Genomic DNA, 17,987 nt, shown 5'->3' with positions numbered 1-17,987 from the left:
CTTAACCTGCCTACTGGAAAAATAAACATGTGTGCAAAATTTTAGTCATCTATCTCAATTTATTCGAAAGATTGCGTGATTACAACAGACAGACAGACGGACAGACAGACAGACAGACGGACAGACAGACAGACAGACAGACGGATATCGCTAAATCGACTTAGAATTTTACGCTGATCAAGAATATATACACATTGTTGGGTCTGACATGAGTATTTCGAGGAGTTACAAACGGAATGACAAAGTTAATATACCCTCCATAGTATGGTGGAGGGTATAAAAATGTGAGAAGTGCGCCTTCTAAGAACACCATAAAGCGTTTATACGAAAAATTTTCGACTGGTAAGGCTCTTTCTAATCCGAAGAGGCCATATACAAGTCGACCAAGGCGATCGGCCGAGAATATCGCTGCCGTACGAGCCAGTGTTGAGAGGTCCCCAAGAACATCCCAAAAACGCCGTTCTCAGCAGTTGGGCATGGCTCGGTCCACTTTACAACGGATTATTCGCATTGATTTGCAATTGTTCCCGTACAAAATTCAATTGACGAAAAGAATGTTGCCTGCGGACAAGCCTCGTCGATTGGAATGGGCCCAAAGGTCCGTCGAATATGGGCAACCCTGTATTAGAACCAAATCAGTGGGTGGACAAACCACCCGTGATACACGATGTGTAGTTTGTAGGGTGCATTGTCACCGCTTTTGTTCGATCGTAACTTCTTCTTAAACTGTTGTTTTGTTGTCGTCAGACGTGTGTCGGTGCTAAAGAGCTCTTCAAACAAACAAACCGACGAAGCAAATGCCCAGTCTTGGGGGGGTTTAGACTCTTCGATTTTTCTTTATGCGCGCGTAAACGAACGATCGGCTCTAAGTAAATGCTGGCCATTCATTCATCGTCCGTCAGTCGCATTGTTGAAGTTATTGAATGTGGATGGACGTTAGCGTTGGTTTTGTTGTTGTTTTGCATTGTGTTGTGTACGGGTCGAAAATTACAAAAATTCCAAACGGGGAAAATGTGCTGAATAAACGAAATTAAATTCCAACGGCAATCATTTAATTTTAGCAATCACAATCAGATCCGACGGCTAAAAATAAGAAATAAGAAAAGGAACATCTTCGGATTTCCGCCCAACACTAATTAAACTTTTATCGGAAGTGTTGTCAAAAAGAGAAGAAAAAAACACTTTTCAGAAGTCAAACAATGAATCGTGGATTACTGCGGCAAGGTTTAATTGTTTTGGCGTCACAGTGAGAGGAGGCATTACGTTTTATGCTACTACTCCGACTGGGCGTTTGTTTTGCGAAACGATTCGCATTCGAATTTTATTGCATGTATCGGCTGCACGTTCTTTGCCTTGCTATTATTGTTGTTGCGAATTGCATCGCATAAATTTGGAAGCTAACCTGCCTGCACCCCAGCGCATTGACGAGTGTGGGATTGGTGTGCCTTGTTGTTATTGTTGCAGTTGCTATTGCTTTTGGGGAAATAAACAATTGAACATTGTTTTGTTTGGCTTTGTGTCTGTCGAACTGTTTATTGTTCGCAAATTTTTAATTATTTGCGATTTGTATGTTTTAGCTTTCGAAACAAAAGAAATGCGGCTGTTCAATAATCTTAAGTGCGGCATTCCATTCATAATTCTCACGGTGTGCGGTGTTTATTCCGATATTGAGTTACGCGATAAATGCGATAAAAATGTTCCGAATTTGTTTTGTGAAGGTGCGATAAAGTCCAATGGAGAGGTAACCGCACAAAAACCACCGCATATCATTTTCATTTTGGCTGACGATTTGGTAAGTGGAAGAACAAAGAGCTTGACAATAACACTTGTTTTTGGGGTAAAAACAGAAAAATTCTGATGTATGGAAATATTCCTTGGGACTTGATATTGAAAGTTGCGAATACATATTGGGTATATATGTATTTTTAAACTTAACAACTTGAAATAACATTTGTTTTCGTTACCATTCATATGCTCGGGGCCCGACGCCCCATTGAGATTTGAGGGTCACTTTAGTATTATTATTTATATAAGAACCTGGGTCGCTACCTGTTATTGAAGTCAGGGTCAATAACTTTCCCTTTATATTTCTGTTGACTGATAGCTTATAGAATTACCATTAAAAACATATCGCTCATTTATTGAAAGGGTAGCATAACTCAAAAAGCTAACAATTTCTATTTGTTCCACAATGTTTTATTTTTCTTTTGCATTATCGTTTTCACTGGGAGTTTGACATAAATCAACAAAACAGTATATTGAGTTAATGGAACAACATTAAATAAAGGGTTGATTTTTTAAAAGCCATAGGAAAGTTTCAAATGACAAAAAAAAACATGCAATTCAGAAAAATGGTCCATATAATTAACCTCGACTTAGTCCAATTTTGGCATAGTCTTTCCTCTCTATAAATCCACAATTACGCGTGCGGTATGGTATGTGGAACCGTCTTGTTGAAACCACAACTCAAGTTCTTATTTTTTTCGATCGATCCCAACGCCGCACTCGCCCGCCCCTGCCAACTAAGTAGTAAGCGCATACACCTATAGCACGAACTATGGAGAGTTAGTAGGCTAGGAGAAACCAGCTATTGTTAGACATCATCACAAATGAAGACAACACACATGAAATAAAACAACATATAAGGAGAGATAAAGTAGGATATCTGGCAACTGCTTGCTTTATTACTAAATATGTAAAATAGTGTTACATCCATCCTAATGCTGTGATATTGGGAATAAAAGAAACTGGGTTTATACGGATTCCAATTTAGTAGAAAATGTTTTTTAACAAACAAAAAAGCTGTACGTTCGGCCGGGCCGAACTTTGCGTACCCTTCACCATTTGGAAGTAATTTGGCAATTTTTAAAAACTATAAAATCCGTTAAAAATTATGTTAAACAATACCGAATGTAGCTGTCATATTAGAGTTTATACGACGATATGGACCTGCATAGGTAACATTTGTCATAAGTCATTACAATATTCAAATGCGAAACTTAAAAAAATCGGTTATAATGTAGCTAAAATCATCAAAATACCAAATATCGGGAGCTACCTTTATATGGGTCTATACGAAAACGTGGACCTGCACCGACAATTTTCTGTCTTAGGCTGTAGTATCCACTACGAACTGCAAATACCAAGTTTGAAACAATTCCAGTGAATAATGTCGCTAAAATCATCAAAATGCCGGATATCGGGTGGCACCGTTATATGGGGGCTATACGAAGACGTGGACCTACATGGCCCATTTTCTGTTTTATACTCTAGTATCTATTACGAATGCTGATCAAGAATATTTATACTTTGTGGGGTTTAAAATGTGTATTTCGAGGTGTTACAAACGGAATGACAAACTTAATATACCCTCTATACTATGGTGGAGGGTATAAAAAGGAATCCACAATACACAACCGTATTCTAGAGTGGTCCGAACCAGGCTAATAAATATGTAAACGCTTAGTCACATAAGAATCGTCAAATTCTTTAGACCATCGTATTATAAAACCCAGTAATGACTTATGTAAATTAAAAGCCAAATTGTCTAAAAAACGATCAACGAATCTGCATTGTCCAAGTTGTAAGAGACAATGAGGTAATCACTATTGAAAGGTTGTGTTAAAAAACAAAGACAGTTTTTTTTTCATTTCTTGAGAGCTTTATGCCATCATGTTGCAAGTTAAGGGACATAAAGAGAGTCCATATTGCAACAAAGATTGACATCGTCAGCAAACATTATGGCTTTAGAGTAGGGTATAACCGTTGAAAGGTCATTTAGATCAGTACAAAAAGTAGTTGACCTCAATGACTAAATGAGGGACACTTTACATTTGGTGTTCCTAGTAAATCTGTTCTCTCTCCGCAAAAAATATTCGAATTGATATATTTAAATACATATATATAAAAGAGGAAAATGTACGCATGATTGCTTGTATTTGCCGAATTATATTGAAATCGGTTCAGATGTGGATATAGCTACAATAAATATTTTCGACCAATTTGGTTTATTTTATACACCAAATACGATATGTATGTCTGATTCCAATGAAATTTGGAATAAGTGACGAAATTAGGTACAACAAGTAAAAAAACATTAAGTTCGGCCGGGCCAAACTTTTAATACCCTCCACCTTAGGGTAAAGGAAACATTAGAAGAAATGTGGCGAAAACCATCAAAATACCGAATATCGGGAGGTACCGTTATATGGTGGCTATACCAAATCATGGACCCATACATGCAATGTTTCGCCATCGGAGCTGGAACCCATTATGACCAACAAATACCAATTTTTAGACAAATCCGTGAAAAAATGTGACAAAACAAGTAAAAAAGCAGTAAGTTCGGCCGGGACGAACTTTGAATACTCTCCACCATTTGGAACGAATTAGAAAATTTTCAAAAAAAAATAAAATCCATTAAAAATTCTTTTAAAATCTTTAAAATATCTAATATAGGAAGGTGCCGATATGGGGGGATATACGATATTGTGGACCTATAAAGGCAAATCTATGTCTGCGTGTAAAGTACTCACAAGGAACTCCTTGTGTGGATTTTCAGATAATTCCATTGGAAAAGTGGCTAAAATCATCAAAATACGGGAGTATAGGGGAGTACCGTTATATGGGGGATATACGATATTGTGGACCTATATAGACAATTCCGTTTCAGGGGTAAAGTGCTCACAAAGAACTCCGTGTGTGGGTTTTCAGACAATACGATTGGTTAATGTGGCTAAAATCATCAAAATACTGAATATCGGGGGGTACCGTTATATGGGCGCTATACGATATGGTGGACCTATATAGATAATTCTCTGCCGAGGTATAAAGTACCCACAAGGAACTCCTTGTGTGGATTTTCAGACAATTCCGATGAAAAATGTGGGTAAAATCATCAAAATACCGAATATCGGGGGATACCGTTATATGGGGGGTATACGAAATCGTGGACCTGTATAGACAATTCTCTCTCAGGGGGTAAAGTACTCACAAGGAACTACTTGTGTGGATTTTAAGACAATTCCATTGAAAAATGTGGCTAACATCATCAAAATACCGAATATCGGGGGGTACAGTTATATGGGGGATATACGATATCGTGGACCTATATAGACAATTCTTTTTGAGGGAGTAAAATGTCCACAAGGTACTCCTTTTGTGGAATTGAAACATGTGGGTAAAATCATCAAAATACCGAATATCGCGGGGTATCGTTATATGGGAGCTATACGATATCGTGGACCTATATAGATCATTCTCTGCCGAGGTATAAAGTACCCACAAGGAACTACTTGTGTGGATTTTCAGACAATTCCATTGAAAAATGTGGCTAAAATCATCAAAATACCGAATATCGGGGGTACCGTTATATGGGGGCTATATGATATCGTGGACCGATATAGCCCATCTTCGAACTTGACCTGCCTGCAGACAAAAGATAAATCTGTGCAAAATTTTAGCTATCTTAATTCGTTTAGACTGTAGCGTAATTACAACAGACGGACAGTCGGACGGACAGGGCTAAGTCGTCTTAGAATTTTACGCTGATCAAGAATATATATACTTTGTTGGGTCTAAAATGATTATTAATATATATTAATATACCCTCCATACTTTTTTGGTGGAGGGTATAAAAATTTAAATACCGAATATCGGGAGGTACCTTTATATGGGGACTATACCAAAACGTGGACCCATACATGCAATGTTTTGCTACACGCACAGGGACCCATTATGATCTACAAGTACCAATTTTCAGACAAATCCGTGAAAAAATGTGGCATAAATAATCAAAATACCGAATATCGGGAGGTACCGTTACATGGGGACTATACCAGAACGTGGACGTGGATATATCTCATTTTCAATACCAACCATCCTAGACACAATACAAATAGCTCTGCTAAATTTTGGCGCTCTACGTCAAATAATGTGGGCTGTATCGTGATTTCAACAGACAGACAGACATACGGACATCGTTAAATCGACTTATAATTTTATGCTGATTATGAATATATATACTTTATGGGGTCTACGACGAATATTTAAGGATGTTACAAACGGAATGACGAAGTTAATATACCCTCCTTTCCAAGGTGGAGGGTATAAAAATAAAGTCGCCATACATGATATATATGCTCAATTCCAATAAAATTTCTAATGAGTAACGGGATTTGATCAGAAAATATATTTGCCAAATGATATTAAAATCGGTTCATATTTGGATAGAGTTCCAATATATACAGGTGCGATGAAAAAACTGCAACCAACTTCGCACTGCTGTCATTTTTAAGCCACTTGTCCGACAGTTGTTAAAATTATTCCAATGACAGCTCATTACATTGTTTACAAGCGTACAAAAGCATTTCGTTGAGAATATTCCAGGAAAAAAATTATTCGTAATGGAATTAAAGCGTGATAATGTGCTTTCTTAATATTTGGCTGGAAAACAACAAGTGGCTGTCGTTAGAGCCCTCCAGCATTTAAATGTGATCATTTAATTGTGTCTCGTATCATCGAACCTTACCGTGATACTGGTATCTTAACCCGACGTCAAGGAAGTGGACGGTTAAAAACAGCAACATCAGCAGAATTGGTTCTAAAAGTAAAGAAGCGATTGATCTCCAGATTTTCGGTAGTAAATATATTTAATAAATATATTTAATATTTCGGGATCTGTGTGGATAAATATTCAGTTTAAATATATTTTTTAAAATGTTTCGTTGCAACCATGGTACAATGAAGAGAAGGTTGGCCAACTTTGAAAAAATTGCAAGTATAGAGGTCTACCTGTTTGGCTTGTAATGTCAGAATTAGTATCAAAACAATAAAAAATCAAACAACTTGTTGCATTTATTTTGAATAAATAATTGAAAATCGCGATAACTGAATGAAAGGTCAACACTTCTTTTCAAAATCATGTACTATATATCTCTAAAGGATTATTTCGCTACAAAAACTCTAGATTTTGTCGATGCATACGTTGAAATAAACATTTTGAAAACACCCGAATTTGAATGTTTTCTGAACAATTTTTTTGTTATTGAAAAGAAAACACCTACATAAACAAAAAAGATGACATATTAAGCCAAGAAAATAAAAAAATTAAAATCGTATGGTATCATTGCCCTACCTTGATATCATTGTACCATGGTTGCAACAATAGTTAGAAATGTCAAAAAAAAGTTTAATTCAGTTCTTTGGTTCATCTTCTATTGAACCTACGATCCTTTTACTGGGGAGAATTTCCCCAGACAAAAACCAAGGGAACTGATGAGGTTTGGTGGCTCTTTCCTAAACCATGGTATTGACTGTCTTACCTCCTGGTAAACAATATCATATTTCTCCACTAAAATAATTACGGTATCCCGAACAAAAACGCCAACACAATTCTTCAAAAAATTTCACAATTTTTAAAACTGAATTTAATTGCAATTTATTGCAATTTTGTCGATTTAAACATACTGACAAAAATGTCTCTACTTTTTTTTTTTCAAAATTCAAACAATGAACATAATAATTTTCTTTTAGGGTTTTAATGATGTTGGCTTCAGAGGTTCTTCCGAAATACCAACCCCAAACATAGATGCCTTGGCGTTTTCGGGTGTCATTTTAAATCGATATTATGTCAATCCAATTTGTACACCATCTCGGTCGGCGTTGATGACGGGGAAATATCCCATTCACACAGGTATGTAAATATGTATTCCAATTTTAATATTCTCACAAAATTATTGTTTAAATTCAATTATTTTCAGGGATGCAACATACGGTTCTTTATGGAGCGGAGCCCCGTGGTCTACCACTGACAGAGAAACTCATGCCACAATACTTTAATGAATTGGGGTACTAGTTTTACATACACCAATGAAAATATGCATATTTGTATTTTGAATCTCCTTTACATTTTCGAATCATTTTCATACTTTCCTTGGTATCAAGACTCTTCAAAAATATTCATTGATATCTGAATGTTAAACATCATTGCAGATATTCATCACACATTGCCGGCAAATGGCATCTCGGCCATTACAAACACGAATATACTCCACTTTATAGGGGGTTTTCATCCCATGTTGGATTTTGGACGGGACACCATGATTATTTCGATCACACAGCCGTCGAATCGGGACAATGGGGTTTGGATGTAAGAGATGGTTAGTTCGCATTATGTGGCTAATTTGGTATATATTGACTTTTAATTTGTTTTTTTTTTCTTTCTTTAATGCCAGGTATGAATGTTGGCTACAATTTGCATGGGAAATACACAACCGATTTAGTCACTGAGGAATCTTTAAGAGTTATCTCCACCCACAACTCCACGAAACCACTATTTTTATATGTTGCTCATGCCGCAGTACATTCAGGCAATCCGTACGATCCATTGCGTGCTCCAGATGCAGATGTCTCCAAAATGCAACATATTCAACATTTTGGACGAAGGAAATATGCTGGTGAGTTGGACAAATTTTCATCGAACGAAGTAAAAATGGGTAAAAAGTGCATAGTAATAGTAGTAAGTTACGCACATCACTGTAATAGTAGGTTGCCCAAGTTTATATTAGTTTGCATAATTTATGAGACAAGTTCATATTTGTCTCATAAATTATGCAAAGCTTGATTATGAAATGGTTGAATTTTGTTTTAAAGTAGCATTTTACGGCAGCTAGGAAATTAAGATCGGCAATATCACGGCTTGTTTTGCTGTAATACTGGTAGAAGACTGTCGTCCCGAATTTTCAGTCGAATTTGCCTTAATTTCATTGCAGGAAAATATTAGGGTAAGATGTCCTTTTATACATAATCCATATAGCAGATATTGTTAAGATTTTGTATTATTTTTGTAAAATATGCCACCCGTCATACGTAAAAATGACAGGGTCGAGTACTTCGGAAAAGGGTTGCCATATTCGGTTTACCAAATGAGTTTATTTTTATTGTTTTACCATGACATTTTTAAATCATGAGCGTTATTTCCAAATGTGGTCAAAACTTTGAACAAACCTGAAATTGCGAGATGTGTCTCATTTCTTAGAAGGTTGTTTTGAAGAGTTGCAAATCTCATCAGTTCCCTTGTTTTCTGTCTAATAAACAAACGTCGTTTTTATAAAAACAACAATAATTTGATTAAGCCTGACCATTTTGCAACAACAAAATGGGGGAGGCTGAAAAAAATTGAATAATTTTCGGAAAAATTGATTGCAGCTTCTTCTAATTTGTCTCCCCATAGTCTCTCTACAGGGTATATTGTGTATAGGTATACCTACACTAAACTATGGCCAGGGTATTATGCCTTTGTGCATTTGTTTGTAACATGTAGTCCCATAGTTCCTTTTGAGGATCTGCATAGAATCACATTCTGAATCGATTTATACATGTCCGTCCATCTGTTTGTTTGTTCATGTATTTTTGTGAACAAAATGCAGTTCACATTTATAATCCGATTTAGAGAAGGATAAGGAACAAACCCTATTGAAATTGGAGATAATCGGATTAGAGTTGGATATAGCTCCCATATATATCTTTATCCGATTTCATGATTGTGCACCAAATGGTTATTATAAGCCCAATTGGAGTGTGATTTGGCACATACTAAATTCATCCTAGAAGCAAATACTTCAAATTTGGTGAAAATCGGTTAAGATATGGCTATAGCTCTCATATAAATGTTTTGTTCGAAATGTTTGTCCTTCATATTCGTAATATGCACTCTACATGAGTGATTTATTTGGAACCAGATACCAGCTTAGAAATACCTCTGCCAAATTTTATCGAGATCGGTTTAGATTTGGACATAGCTTCCATCCGATATCTCCACCCGTTTTAAAACATTTAATATCAGGTCAAACAGGATGGACTTTTGCACATGCACGTTTCCCATATGTATATATTTTTATAACCTCCGCCACCCAATACCTCTGATTGGTATTGAAAATGGGCTACAGTGGTCCACGTTTAGTTATGGTACCTCCTGATTTTCGGTATTTTGAAGTTTTCTGCCACAGTTTCCAATAAAATCAGCTGAAAGTTTTAAGGTTCTTGGCATAGTAAAATAAGGAGGTAGAACAGCTTCGTAAAACTACAGAAATACAGCCCTGAGGCTATGTCCGCTTCCTGTCAGAATTATTCAAAATTATAGGCAAACAGTTGTTTTCATTTATTTGGTATTTTTGTTCATTTCTAAAATGAGTCAAATAGTGCGAAAGATTAATGAAATGCCTGGACGTCTCTCAAAAATATGATCCTAAGTGTTCAATCTTTCAATTCCATGGCAAATCTGGTTAAGTTTCTTCCAATCATTGATTTTGAAAAAATTTTGTTTTTATTTTTCAAAACAACAAATACATACACAAAATTGGTAGAAGTCGGGCAGACTTAGAAAAAAATTGTAATCAGCTGGGAGCTCTACCTTACCTTATTATTGTACCGTGGTAGTTTTGTTCTCTCCCTGGGAAATAAAACATAATTGGTTCCGTATAAGGGTTCCTATCTACTTTCCTTATTTTGAAGTTTTCTTCCACAATTTCCAACCAAATTAGCTTGTCAATTTGGGGTACTAGGTAGGCCTGTTCTGTCCTTGCGAAAAATTGTTCGATTAACTTCCACTAATTAGCTCCCATATAAAGGTACCTCTTGATTTTTAAGGGTTCTGTCACAGCAGTCTATGGAAATCACTCTAGCTTCCGAACGAAATGAAGTAGGTTGATAAAATTTTACTCAAATGTGTATTATGTCTGCAGGACTTTTGATATTGAAAATGGGTGATTTAGGTCCACGTTTCGGTATAGCCACCACTTAATGGTACCTCCCGATATTCTTTATTGTGATTATTTTAACGACATTATATACCGCAATTGTTTCACATTTCGCATTTAAAGTTCTGGACGAATGCTACAGCCTATGACAGAAAATTGTCTGTGCAAGTCCACATCTTCGTGTAGTCCCCATATAACCCCCGTATATCTTTTTTCCGTCTTTGTTCCGATGGTAGAATCAAATTGCTTAAAAATGTAAAATGTAAAAGTTACGATATATCGGATGACTACAAAAATAAATGGGTACAATTGTGTTAAATCGACTCAGAGTCCAGAAAGAAGTCGATCGGTATAATAATACTTTTGTCTGGAGTCATAATGTTACAAACCTCCCCCTGCCGTTGTGTAGGGTATAAAATGAGGTACTTTCCCAAACAATGATCTTCAGCTAATCAACTGTCACATTGTACACATTTTGTGTTTTTTTTTCATTTTGATATTTTCTGCAAATTTACAATAGCCTGAAGGGTAATATTCATGACCTGAAAAATATTTTTCTGATGCTAAGATAAAATGTGTGACAGACATTCCTTTCATCTTCCAAAATATATTTTCATACGTGTGTGTGTGTTTTTTTTTTTTTTTCAAACAATATTTGCTGAATTACTTATCACCATCAGCCTGGGAGTTTTGTTTACTTACCCAATGATATTGTTTGACAATATCATTACCCTTTATGTGTGGCCCCATTGTAGGTTGAGGGTATGCAACCAGAAAACATGTCGCAGCCACATACTGACAGGCATACATACATATGTACATAATAAACAATTATAAATTGCACTTTTTAAGAGCATCCCCAAAAAAATGTTGCATCCGAGAGGCATGCAATTACCTGATATATTGTCGTTGTAGGTTTTTAAGTCAGACTAATTAATGTAACGTCATAGATCTACCTCTGTGGTAACCACGACGACGATGATGATGAGATTGGTGTTCCCACATCATCACTCGCCACCACCATCACCACCATCGTCATCATCATCATCATTATGGAGGGAAATATGAAATAATTAGCAATTTAATAACGAAAAACAGCACAAATGTCACGCGCATAACGGCATTTTGACAGAAATTAATTAAACATTCCTTTTTTTCCATTGCGACTCTTGCAGCTATGGTTAGTAAACTTGATGAGTCGGTTGGACGAATTGTGCAGCAGTTACAAAAGCAAAATATGTTAAACGATTCCATAATTGTGTTCAGCACCGATAATGGCGGACCAGCTGAGGGCTTTAATTTGAATCACGCTTCAAATTGGCCACTGAGAGGTGTTAAGAACACCCTGTGGGAGGGAGGTGTCAGGGGTGCCGGACTATTGTGGTCACCACGTCTAAAGAAGAAACGACGTTTGGCCGAACAAACAATGCACATCGTGGATTGGTTACCCACACTGTTGTCGGCCATCAAGGGGGATGAAGCTCTCTTGTGAGTAAATTCACATACCAACAATTTCATATTAAGATTTATTGATATTTTATTTTCATTCTAGAAACATATCGTCATTACCCTTGGACGGCATAAGTATCTGGGTTGCCTTGTCCAATGATGATGTTTCACCGCGCAAAGCCATTCTCCACAATATCGATGACATATGGGGCAGTTCTGCCCTAACACGTAGTGATTGGAAGGTTATCGCTGGTACCCATTATAATGGAGCCTGGGATGGATGGTATGGACCGGCTGGTGATCGTAATGCTCGTTCATACAATTATAAAGCTGTGCGCTCGAGCTTGGCTGGACGTTCTCTGGCCACCATTGATATGCTACCCACAATAGCAGATATTTCACGCATGCGGATAGAAGCGAATATTGATTGCTCGGCACGCATGCCCTATTTGAAGGAGGGCACGGTGTGCAAACCTCTGGAGAAACCTTGCCTTTTTAATGTCAAAGACGATCCTTGCGAAAAGTACAATTTAGCTCATAAGTGAGTAGATCTAATAACTAGACAAGAGACAGATTTAATTTATTGTTTCTATTTTTCACTTACAGGTATCCCAGTATATTGAAGGCATTGTTAGAGGAATTGCATGTCATTAATGCCACTGCAGTACCTCCATCTAATAAGCCCTTAGACCCGAATGGATTTCCAAGTAAATGGCAATATACATGGACGAATTTTGGAGATTTTGAAGAAGGAAACGAAGTAGTTGGCTGTATATGATAGAATATATATTTAAAATGTAGACTAAGGTATTTAATAAACCACAGGAGATTATTACATCGCATGTTTTCCGTTTTTGCGCAGCACTCCATCAGTATCTATATATACAGGGTGAGATAAAAACTGCAACAAAGTCAAACGCCATAATTTTTACATTTTTGTTTTAAATTTTATTAAATGAATTATGGCTTTCAAACGGCCAATGAAACCGTCACACGCCGCCCAATTGTTCTGCGGTATTTTGGCCCATTCCCGGCGAAGTGCTTGCTTGAGGTGATTGACACTTTGGTATTATTTAGTGCCAACCTTGCTTTCCAAAATACTCCAGACAAAATAGTCCAACGGATTGGTATCCCGAGGTTTTGGTGGCCATTGTGCGCTGGAAATGAAGCGAGGAACCTCATTTTGTAACCATTCTTGGGTGGCGCGTGCTAAGTCCTGTTGGAATGTCCAAGGTCTGCGGCCAAAATGTAAGCGTGCCCAAGGCTTTAATACACCCTCCAGAATATTTTCGCGATAAAATTCGGCATTTATTCTGATGCCACGGTCGATTAATACGAGCGGAGAACGACCATTGGCTGTCACCATGACCGGCGCTTGAGTTCTGATGGCCAACCGAAGGTGCACATTTTCAGCTGACCTCTTTGGCAAGTAAACACGATCATTTTGTTTGTTTACAAACTGCTGGACAACGAACATTTTCTCATCGGAGAAAACCAAATTCGACAGTTCACCACTTTCGGCCAAGCGAAACAACTCTTTAACTCTTTTGAGTCTATTTTCTTTCCGTTGCGTTGTAAGTTCTTGCACTTTCATTTTTCAATATTTGCCGAATGGAATATTACGATATGTTCAGCTAACGAGCCATTTTTCGGCCATTGCGACGTGGATTTCGATCAAGTCGCTTCTTTACTTTTCGAACCATTTCTGCTGATGTTGCTGTTTTCTTCCGTCCACTTCCTTGACGTCGGGCTACGCTACCAGTATCACGGTTAAAGATTTATTCAGATTTAAATGCTAGAGTGCTCTAACGATAGCCACGTTTTAATTCACGTTTGAATTACATCACGAATTACTTTGTTTCTGTATTATTCCAAGAAGTGGCCCTGCATTAAATATGTTTGCAAAAAAATGCGTAAAAAACGACAGACAGATCGAATCGACGAAGAATCTCGCTTATCACGAAGATAATTGTTCTCCGGGTGTTCTCTGGGTTCTCCGAAGAACATTTCGAGGTGTTGCTAACGAAATGGAAGGTCAACAAGTAAAATGGTATCGGTCGGGTTTTCCGACAGATTTATACCCCAGCCTTGAGTTATGATTGTTCAAACTGTTGACCCTTTATGGGGGAGGTTCCGAAGCAGTTAGCCAATATTGACTCATATAAATATTATAACGTGTTAGATTTGGACTATATCCAATACTTCCTATACTTTATATGAGATATGTGAAATTTTTGGAAAACGTGGAAATATACGTGAGCTACCAGATATAGTCGACCGAAGTATTCCATTTTCATACTGCATCTAATACAGATACAAATATTGGTATGGGCAAAATTATAAGAAAATCGAACATTTATATCCAATTTTATGCGAAATCATAAATTTAATATTCATCTTGGGTTTCTGGTTCAGAGAAATATTTAGATATAGCAAGTTGTATATAATCGCTTACTTGCTTCGTAAGTTATGACAGATAAAAGTATTAAAAATGTTGACCTTTTGAGGGCGAGGTACCAGAAGAGGTTCGCAGATATTTCTTCATAACAGATCTTGTGTTAGCAAAAATGTTTGTATGAGGGAAATTTGAAGGGAGTTGGATGCTTATCTCGCTTTCCTTGAGCGTTTTGTTTTTCAAAATCTTAAACCCTATGTGGAGGAGGTACCAAAAGAAATGGCCCAATCTCTAATATCTTTATAACAGATATTATGTTGATGGAAATACTGAGATGTACCAAGTCTGAATGGAATCGGATGTTAATTCTGCGTTTTATGAGCTTCAAGGATATTCAAAATGTTGACCCTTTATGGGGACCGATATATCCCATTTTCACAGCAGATCTTGTGTTTGTAGAAATAATGAGATGTATGAAATATGAAGAGAACCGGATGCTTATTTCGAATTTTATGGTCGTTTTGGTTTTTAAAGCTTTGACCCTTGTTGGGGGAGTTGCCAGAAGGAATGGACCGATCTCTACCATCTTTATAACAGACCTTGTGTTGATGGAAATATTGAAATGTACCAAGTCTGTATGGAATCGGATGTGAATTTCGCGTTTTATGAGCTTCATGGATATTTAATATTTTGACCCTTTGTGGGAGGGGGGTACCAGAACAAGTGGACCGATATATTTTTTTTTATCTTCAAACCTGACCTGGGTTCTAAAATCGTTATTTCGATGAGGCACGTTTTAGACGTATCAAATGATATATACTCTCTGTAGCCATATGACTGTGGGTCTACTTAGCAGCAATATTTGAGGGCCACCTGACTATTGACATATATAGTCAAGGGCCCTGTTATGCTATTACAAGGCATATTGGCTGCCTTCTTGATTGCACTAAACTCCGTCTGATGGTTCACCAACAGCCCATGCGTCTCTTTCCGGTATCATTACGTCAACGAAATTTAAGTCCAAAAATGTGGACTATGGCCAACTTAGTTACAAAGTACAAATCTCGAAAAAATGTAAAACTTTAATTATCTGATTGTCAGGATCAGCTTTTAAACTTATCAATTTCAGTAAATCTACTTTTCGAACTTTGAATTTTATCCAATCAGCTAAAAATCGAATTGAAGTTTCGACTAAAGTCGCTTTCGATTCATTCGTATAATAATTAAAATTCGACAAAATATTAATGATCATAAAAGCTTTTCGACAATTTAAAGTATGAACCGGTGAGGAAAGGATAAAATTTGGATAGGGCCGACTATGGTACCTTACAACACTACGGATGTGAACCAATCCTACCCGCAACATACAGGATGTGATTAAAAAACTGCAACCAACTTCAGACTGCTGTCATTTCGAAGCCACACGTCCGAAAGCTGTAAAATTATTCCAGTGACAGCTTATTATATTGTTTACAAGCGTACAAAAGCATTTTGGTGAGAGTTTTCCAGCAAAAAAGTTATTCGCGATGGAATTCAAGCGTGATAATGTGATTTCTTTCTATTTGGCTGGAAAACCACACGTGGCTATTTAAATGTGAATAAATCTTTTGTGTCTCGTACCATCGCTCGTTACCGTGATACTGGTAGCGTAGCCCGACATCAAGGAAGTGGATGGAAGAAAACAGCAACATCAGCAGAAATGGTTCGAAAAGTAAAAAAAGTATCGAAATGGACTCGTAAGCTGAACATATCGCAATATTCCATTCGGCAAATATTGAAAAATGAGCTCGGGGTAAAGCCATTGAAATTCCAAAAAGTGCAAGAACTTACAATGCTACAGAAAGAAAATAGACTCAAATGAGCTAAAAAGTTGCTTCGTTTGGCCGAAAGTGTTGAACTGGCGAATTTGGTTTTCTCCGATGGGAAAATATTCGTTGTCCAGCAGCTTGTAAACAATCAAAATGATCGTGTTTACTTGCCAAAGAGGTCAGCTGAAAATGCACACCTTCAGTTGTCCACCAGATCTCAAGCGCCGGCCATGGTGATGGTGTGGGCCGCCATAACAGCCGATGGTCGCTCTACGCTCGTATTAAATAACCGTGGCATCAGAATAAATGCCGAATATTATCGCGAAAATATTCTGGAGGGTTTATTAAAATCTTGGGCAGGCAAACATTTTAGGCGCAGATCATGGACATTGCACCTCGCACTCAGTACGCGACACCCAAGAATGGTTAGAAAATGAGGTTCCTCGCCTCAATTCCAGCGCACAATGGCCACCAAAATCTCCGAATACCAATCCGCTGTACTATTTTGTCTGAAGTACTTTGGAATGCAAAATCGGTCAAAATTTATATATTTCTTCCACATATATCTTCTTCCGATTTGCCTTTTATTGTGCACCAAATGATGATGTAATACAAGCCCAAAATGAGATAGAATTTGGCATATACGACCAAATTGAAACTAGAAACAAGTATGTCAAATTTGGTGATCGGTTCAGATATAGATATAGCTCCCCTATATATTGTTCATCCGATTTGTTATATTTGTTCTCCACAGCCGTAATATGCACTCTTTAACAACGATATTCGGGGAAATATACATCAGAAATACCTTTGATACATTTTATAGAGATCGGTTCAGATTTGCATATAGCTCCTAAATAAATCTTAATCCGATTTCAAGTTAATTTGACACCAAATTGTACACCAAATGCCTCGGCAAATTTAGTAGAAATCGATTCAGAGAAGAATATTCCTGTCATATATTAGTACCTTTGGGCTTTTAATTATAACTATAATTATAGTTGGTATTAATTAATTCTCACAAAATTACAAAAAAAAAAAAAAAAAAAAAATTATGTGAAGCTCGGCGCCGCCCGACTTTAAGACTTTCTTTACTGGTTTTCATTCCATAAACGTTTACAATTTTTCCGAAGATATTTTTAGTGTCATATGGTACTCTGACCTTCACATTTCCATGCTTTGATTTCATATTAAAGCCCCAATCTTAAATTTTAATATCTATCTATAAAAATCTAAATGAAAGCTGTGTATTTTTATATAAAAAACATTTTATTAACATATTTCGTATTATTATAAAATATATTGCATATAATTCATTTTGAAACAATATGCCCTCGACTTAATTCATTGTAAAAATGCATTTTGTTGTACATTCTATTATGAAGAGCGCTTTAGTTTTTCTGATTTTTTTTGAGTCCTTTGGACAAGGACATTTTCTATAACAAAAAAATATGAAGCATGACAGTTATAGATTAGTGGAAAAATGAAAATCGATGAGCGATGAAAACGTATGTATGTAGAAAACCTTTAACACAGACTTGATAGCTTAAAAGTAGAACGTTGTAAATATTCTGCGTA

The 17,987-nt window shown here is 36.8% G+C and overlaps 1 protein-coding gene across 1 annotated transcript; it reads left to right on the top strand.

Moving 5' to 3' along the window:
* Window positions 1-880: 880 nt before the first annotated feature.
* On the top strand, window positions 881-13,048 carry LOC101889355 (arylsulfatase B). Its single transcript, XM_011293134.3, has 8 exons — window positions 881-1,792; window positions 7,534-7,693; window positions 7,761-7,848; window positions 7,993-8,159; window positions 8,235-8,456; window positions 11,933-12,245; window positions 12,310-12,747; window positions 12,813-13,048. The coding sequence occupies exons 1-8, from the start codon at window positions 1,595-1,597 to the stop codon at window positions 12,982-12,984; spliced, it is 1,758 nt and encodes a 585-aa protein (XP_011291436.1). The 5' UTR covers window positions 881-1,594; the 3' UTR covers window positions 12,985-13,048.
* The last annotated feature ends 4,939 nt before the right edge of the window (window positions 13,049-17,987 follow it).

Source organism: Musca domestica, unplaced genomic scaffold (genome assembly GCF_030504385.1).
Source record: "Musca domestica strain aabys unplaced genomic scaffold, Musca_domestica.polishedcontigs.V.1.1 31, whole genome shotgun sequence".
In the NCBI taxonomy this organism is placed as follows: Eukaryota; Metazoa; Arthropoda; class Insecta; order Diptera; family Muscidae; genus Musca; species Musca domestica.
The sequence above is the reverse complement of the archived record's forward strand: the minus strand, read 5'-3'. Positions and strand labels throughout refer to the sequence as shown.

Coding starts and splice junctions, on each gene's coding strand:
- LOC101889355 (XM_011293134.3), top strand. CDS start 1,595: ATGCGGCTGTTCAATAATCTTAAGTGCGGCATTCCATTCATAATTCTC. Junction 8,160..8,234: donor GGGTTTGGATGTAAGAGATG/GTTAGTTCGCAT, acceptor CTTTAATGCCAG/GTATGAATGTTGGCTACAAT. Junction 8,457..11,932: donor TGGACGAAGGAAATATGCTG/GTGAGTTGGACA, acceptor CGACTCTTGCAG/CTATGGTTAGTAAACTTGAT.